General features: G+C 35.1%; 1 protein-coding gene across 1 annotated transcript in view; it reads left to right on the top strand.

The window, feature by feature from the left end:
- The first annotated feature begins 1,902 nt into the window (after positions 1-1,902).
- LOC143249839 (glycine receptor subunit alpha-2-like) overlaps positions 1,903-7,566 on the top strand; it is a 45,189-nt gene continuing 39,525 nt past the window's right edge. Inside the window, exon 1 of the mRNA XM_076500384.1 lies at positions 1,903-2,072. Within this exon, the coding sequence (XP_076356499.1) occupies positions 1,978-2,072 (95 nt within the window). The 5' untranslated portion in view covers positions 1,903-1,977. The remainder of the gene's footprint in view (positions 2,073-7,566) is intronic.

Raw genomic sequence — 7,566 nt, 5'->3', positions numbered from 1 at the left:
TATAAATAACAAGAAAATACAGAAGGAGAGGAACAGCGGAAAGAAACTGGAATAATAGAACGATTACCCGGAAGTAAAACTTCGGAAGTGGAAAATGTCAGGGAAATAAGCATAAGGAACAAACGGAACTAAAGAAAGAGAAACAACAACATAAGGAGAATGGAAAGTGAGAAATAAAACCTATGGAGTGTGGGAAAAAATAAGTTGAATCTATATGGCGGAAAGATGAACGGAAGAGAAAACATCTGATGACAGATGTAGTTAAAATAAAACCACTTATATTTCTTGTTTATTTGTTGTTATTCTTTTGTCAGTGGCTTTATTTTAACTTCCTATCACAGAGGAAAGAGAAAACAACGACCGCTATTACAAGAAGGAAAAAAAAAATACAATAAAAATGATAGGGGTGCGTGTTTGTGAATTTCGCACAAAGCTACTCGAGGGCTATCTGTGCTAGCCGTCCCTAATTTAGCAGTGTAAGACATTTGGCCAAAGTGTTGTATAAGGTGACGCTCAGATGCAAGCAATAAATACCAAGTACCTATTTCCAGAGTCGTCAGAAAATTCACGAAACATGAGTTATAACAAAGGGATCAACCGTATAAAGACATCATATGAGAAAAATAAAAAGTTTTATTAATGAATAATTGTATTATTTTTGAGACGCACTGTATAAGTCTGTTGTTTTTTTTTCAATTTCGAGCAAAGCTACACGAGGTCTATCTTCGCTAACCGTCCTTAATTTATCAGGGTAAGATTGGAGGGAAGGCAGCTAGTCATCACTACCCACCGCCAACTCTTGGGCTACTCTTTGACCAACAAATAGTGGGATTGACCGTCACATTATAACGCCCCCACGGCTGAAATGGCAAGCATGTTTGGTGCGACCGGGATTCGAACCCGCGACCCTCGGATTACGAGTCGAACGCCTTAACACACTTGGCCATTCCGGGCCCCAAAGAGATGTGAAAATGTCAATTGTTCTTATGTTAATTATCACAAATATAATGTTGGGTTACAATATTAAAACATAAAGGGCGAGCATGTTTGGTGCGACCGGGATTCGAACCTGCAACCTTCAGATTACGAGTCCAATGCCTTATCCCACTTGGCCATGCCGGGCCAATAATAAGGGAAAACCAGTGATGTCGAGAAACCCACTTGTTGAGAAATTTATATGCAAAAGCGGCTCGTTTGGGTTGAGAAAATATTTTACATAGAAGAGCGAACAACGTTTCGACCTTCTTCGGTCATCGTCAGGTTGAAAGGTCGAAAGAAGGTCGAAGAAGGTCGAAACGTTGTTCGCTCTTCTATGTAAAATATTTTCTCAACCCAAACGAGCCGTTTTTGCATATAAATAAGGGAAAACGTAAAATGAAACTCAGACCAGAATCGTCTTCGCTAAGCCACACTTATACTGTATTACATTTCTTATCTCACTAAGAACTTATAAAGTTTATTTGTGTAAAACATTGGACCGGTTACCTTATAATTAATTTAACTTTGTGACTTCTGTTATTGGTGCATTTTTCCGATAGAAAGAACATGGTAATGTTGAATCCAGCGAGATTAATCAGATATAAACTTATACGGAATAACGGCGTGATCGAATGCGAGAACCACGAAATGACTGCACGATGAAAGATGCTTGGTTCACCGCTTGCGTAACTTCTGTAATGGTACTCGCGCTTGAAACATACCTTAAAAATATTATTCAAGGGAAAAGACCAAGAGCTGGAATCGTACGTGTACAACAAACCAGCTTGACAGTAAGTTGATGACAACTTATGCACCTGACGTATAACTTGTAGGCTGCAAACCCATACATTGCGATTACCTTTCACGTGCTTCACAAAACATGCGCTTTACGTAGCAGTGAGCTGTGTGTGTGTGTATGTGTTTCACGCATAAAATTCAGTCAACACTCTGAAGACTATATTAGCAGCGACCGATCTCGTAAAGGGCGAAAGAGTGAAGATGACAGTACCGAAGATTCGTCTGCGGAATACAGTATATTTTTTAACAATTGCTATATTTGGCCAGCCGATATCTACTCTTGCCTTACGTTCCAGGTAAGCACAAAGTTACGTGTAAGAATTAACCAACCAGAGTTTACTACCAATAACATTCGTGATACTTATAAAAGACGGCGAGGCCACACTTATATTTATTTTTTACCACAGTACCATTTCAGAATCATCCTGTTCAGGCTCGTAACCAAATAACTTCATTCAATAAGACATCTCTACGTAATGTGCTGCAGTGAAACCTAAACCACGGGGGATAGCCAGAGCTGGTGATTCAAACTGTAAATTCGTGATGACGAGAAACCCGTTGTTCTGTACTTTATTTTAATTAAAGTTTTAATACCCATACCAGCCGTCTTGAGAATACGGTTCAAATTGTAACTGGATTTTGTTTCCGTCAGCTGATTGGTAAGAAATATTGTTATTGATAAAGCAAAGTTTGCTGAACCATGCAAGGTACGGTATTGTAAGCACGTTCTATCTGGTAATAAAACTTCGCATTTTGTAAGCTTCTTGGAGGGTTTGGTAGTTGTACTTATGAAACCCATTACTGAGTATTTAATCATAGCCTAGTTCCTTTAAAGTTACATCTGTCTACCAAATAAATGGCTGTAAAGAATCAGGCTTTGCTACTGTAATACTTGCGAAAGGTTAGTGGTAGTTCTCTAGTTTTTTCCTGTAAAACATAAATATAACCAATAGAGTGTTTGAAAACTTATCGTTAGAAGTGTTAAAGTTACACGTGTCAAAAGACCTAATGACGAAAGAATCCCACTATTACGGTACCAACTATTGAACAGTACCTTCACTACCGTTCATTACTCTATTGTATCTACTTTTTATCTTACGAAACTTGAACTGGTATCGTACACAATAAAGGAGTTGCTATCACTACACGAGCTGATGGATTTGTTCCAAGTTACTTTATATCAATAGTAAGACCTGCACTATCGCGCCCAAAGGATGCCGCATCACGCTGATTAGCTGACAAAGGGGATGATGTCGTCAAGGATTACAACGTCATAGTTCCATCACGTTTAAAGGAAATGAACAGAGAATAATTTCCTTAATTTTAAAGTATTCTGTTTATAAACAGTTTAGGAACTGTATAAGAAATGCTTAAAAGTGTAAAAAATGCCACATTTTCGATTAATAAACTATCTTCATAGTTTCTCTTTTTCAAAATAATACAAAATACGTAATATGTGCTATCTATGTGAAACTAACAGAGACATAAGAATAACAGGAGATATAACACATACGATTTTACCAAGGACATGTTGGTAGGCCGTCATGACAGGTGGCCATAACGTAAAAAGTTGTTATCCGAGAACGCGTTTCTAGGCAACCATCACAGCGATGATAGGCCCCCATGATGTCACCCTTTCTAGGGTGATTTAAATTTACAGACATGTAACATGTAGTATTAAAAAATTACGTAATTGCAATCATATTACACTAAATAATATAATATGTCATTGAAAAACACTTGATTGATAATAAAAAGAGAAAGTTAAAATTTGTATATTATCATTTTAGGATAGGAAACTTAATCAACTAATAAGTTAGTGTTAAGCCTTTTTAAGACGAATTATTTATAATTAACTAATAAATCAAGGTTAAGCGTCTCTTTTATGATCATTTAATATAAATGAATTAATTATAAATATTTTAATTAATTAGTGACAAGCAACCTTTTTAGGGACGATTTTATTAATTAACTGTCGAATTAATGAATAATTGTATTATTTTTGAGACGCACTGTATAAGTCTGTTTTTGTTTTGTTTTTGGAATTTCGCGCAAAGCTGCTCGAGGGCTATCTGCGCTAGCCATCCCTAATTTAGCAGTGTAAGACTAGAGGGAAGACAGCTAGTCATCACCACCAACCGCTAACTCTTGGGCTACTCTTTTACCAACGACCGTAACATTATAACGCCCCCACGGCTGAAAGGGCGAGCATGTTTGGTGCGACCGGGATTCGAACCCGCGACCCTCGGATTACGAGTCGAACGCTGTATAAGTCATGGCGGCCGTGAAACACGTTTTCTACTTTGTGGTGCAATCATCCATTAAGGCCGCCTAGCAACGCATCTCTAACTGGTGGCAAAACTTGGAATTATGATTTTGTCGTCTTTGAAATAGTTTTCCATCATAATTACCAATACAAAAATGAATAATGTTTTTAGATAAGTAACGTATTCCATTCTAATTAATAGTTTACTTATTGGTTTCACCCATTTTATTTAGTATTGTTGGATTGATTTATGTCAAAAATATAAAATTAAGAATAGTTAATATTAATTTAATATAATATGTACTTTCTATATGCGTTTATTAATATCCAGTTTAGGTACGACAGTTTTTCAATTTAGATTTAACTGGATTAAGTAACTGTTAGGATGACGATAGCTTCTAACAAAGCCGTTAGGCTTGGCATGGCCAGGTGGATAAGACACTCGACTCGTAATCATTAGCTGCCTTCCCTCTAGTCTTACACTGCTAAATTAGGGACGGTTAGCACAGATAGCCCTCGAGTAGCTTTGCGCAAAATTCAAAACAAACAAACAAACAAAACTGTTATTGCGAAATATTGAGCTAATAATGTTATATTCTGGGGATATAGGTCGTGGTTTAATTTACATTTATAGAAATTTCTCATAATAAACTCCAGTTTAAGTTAAACAAAGTTATGGATATGTTTCTATTGAAATAATATAAACGATTGACTACTAACAGGGGTATCTCTAAAGTGAACGTTTCTTGACTTAATGTACGTTACTACAATATAAATGTCTGTAAAATGAGATCCTTACATGAGTATTTGATAACACAGTTTCTAAAGGGCCTTACTGGAGTGAACACAAACCGTCTTCTGGCCTACAATAATAAAAAAAGAAAGAAATAATTGAGAGACGTTAATTTATCGAATTCTTATCTAGGTTTCCAATAAGTTGTTCTAAAAAGTCAAATACTTTAATTATTATTTCTATCGTTCAGGTTTTGTTCAAACACATTGATAGAAGAAATACAATGATTTAGTATTCCGTAAAAGTAACTAAAACGGGTTATTTTGTTACAGCTATTCAAGGAAATAACCTTATAAAATAGGTGTACACTCAGTATATTCTGTAGATGCATAATACTTTTACCAGTGTGAGAGAAGCCACTCCCACTTTTGAACATGTGGTTGAAACTGAAGCTTTTGTGAAATTACAGCGATTAAGAGCTTTGTACGAAAAATCAAACAAACAAAAAACAAGTTTCTGTAAAGAATCTCCAATATTCTATACTTCCTTTTGCTGTAATTATATGGGTTGAGAAAACCGACCAATAATGAATACATGCAGATCATTGATCAAACACCTGGTTAAAAAAATCGAATTATGAACGTTTCATAGTAGTTCGCTACACTAATATGATGCATGCTGCTATAAACATTACCAGAAGTACTGTGACATATCTACTAGTAATTATTCTGAATATGGTACAAACTAGTGTAATTCTGTATAAGTTGTATGTTGGTGAATAGAGTGTAGTGGTAAAGACAAATGGTATTATTCAATTCGGTTTTAAAGTTTGTTCATATGCATACACACACAAATATTAACGTGGTATCGAGAACGATACTGTGAATAAATATTGCCTTTATTATCAGACGTTCAGTAAAATAGACTATGTATTATCAGACGTTCAGTAAAATGAACTGTGTATTATCAGACGTTCAGTAAAATGGACTATGTATTATCAGACCCTCAGTAAAATGGACTATATATTATCAGACGTTCAGTGAAATAGGCTATGTATTATCAGACATCCAGTAAAATGGACTATGTATTATCAGACGTTCAGTGAAATAGACTATGTATTATCAGACGTTCAGTAAAATGGACTATGTATTATCAGACGTTCAGTAAAATGAACTGTGTATTATCAGACGTTCAGTAAAATGGACTATGTATTATCAGACCCTCAGTAAAATGGACTATATATTATCAGACGTTCAGTGAAATGAACTGTGTATTATCAGACGTTCAGTAAAATGGACTATGTATTATCAGACCCTCAGTAAAATGGACTATATATTATCAGACGTTCAGTGAAATAGGCTATGTATTATCAGACATCCAGTAAAATGGACTATGTATTATCAGACGTTCAGTGAAATAGACTATGTATTATCAGACGTTCAGTAAAATGGACTGCGTTTTATCGAACGTTTAGTAACATGGACTGTGTATTAACGGAGGTTAAATAATCGTTTTGTTATTGTTTGTTTGCATGTAATAGGATATGATCTGTTTAATACGTTTCTTTCGAATCTGGCCCGCATATTCTTATTGTTTATGTACTTTACCATTCTATATGCCGTCGAAGTAATAACCAAAATGTTTAAGATAACGTTAATATTGAATACTATGCCAGACATGAAGAGTTATGAGAACTAATAGTGGCTCAATGTTTCTCGTACTGTATGTTTGTTTGTTGTATAGCGCAGAGCAACACATTGAACTATCTGTGCCAAGCCCAACAATACTCAAATTTAGCGTTATAACCTTTCAGACTTGTCTCCGAGTCACTAGAGGGTACATGGTTTGTGTAATACTAAAAGTATAAATGCTTTTATGAAAAACAATGCTTTGTTTTGTTTCTGTTATAGTTTTCGATTAGGTTACCATTTGCTCTATTGTGTTATTTATCAAATGAAATTAACGGAACGTTCTAGAAATCTCGTGTTGAGTTGTTTTTTTCCCTATATGTTATATTTTTGTACTTGAGGTGTTGTTGTTGCGAATATTGACCTTTATTCACCACTAGACTAGAAGCGCAAGAAACCATTTCACCACAAAAATTATCAATTTCACTCTTTTTCACACATGTAACTGGTAGTTTTGATACCACTTACTGGCGTTAGTGTTAACCGAACCTCAACACGTTTACAATATAAACAGATTTACACACGAAGACGTTAGCTATGTAATATTAATAGAGAATGCTTTTGAGTGTGTTTTTATTTTCTTATTATTTTATGAAAACTCGAAAAGTATTTCCATTACGAGTAAAATACAATTCTGTTTTTCAAATTGGGAACTTGCGTTCAGATTTCGTTCTTATTGAATCATCATAATAAAGGTAACATGTTTTCACGCTTCTGTGAAGCTTGGAATTCACCTTCTTTAAGTATTGTTTAATGGTGAATAGTAAAGAAAGAGACGACTTAGCTAAACTTTAATAAATTATACATAACAGAGACATTGTCAACATAAGAAGTTGTTTAGTTATAATTCTTTTCAGGGTTTATTTTGAGTTTACTAGAATTCGTATGGAAGTAGTTGGGGTATATTCGTTGGGCGTCCAAAGTATAGCTTCTTACGCTGATTGGTTGCTTCAGATGAGGAGGGCAGTGATAAGAGATATATATATGCAAAAATGGGTCGTTAGGGGCTGAGAAAATATTTTACATAGAAGAGCGAACAACGATGACCGAAGAAGTTCGAAATTGTTCGCTCTTCTATGTAAAATATTTTCTCAACCCAAACG

This window comes from Tachypleus tridentatus, chromosome 4 (assembly GCF_004210375.1).
Source record: "Tachypleus tridentatus isolate NWPU-2018 chromosome 4, ASM421037v1, whole genome shotgun sequence".
Taxonomy (NCBI): Eukaryota; Metazoa; Arthropoda; class Merostomata; order Xiphosura; family Limulidae; genus Tachypleus; species Tachypleus tridentatus.
Note: the sequence above shows the minus strand (reverse complement) of the source record. Positions and strands in the feature narration are given on the sequence as shown.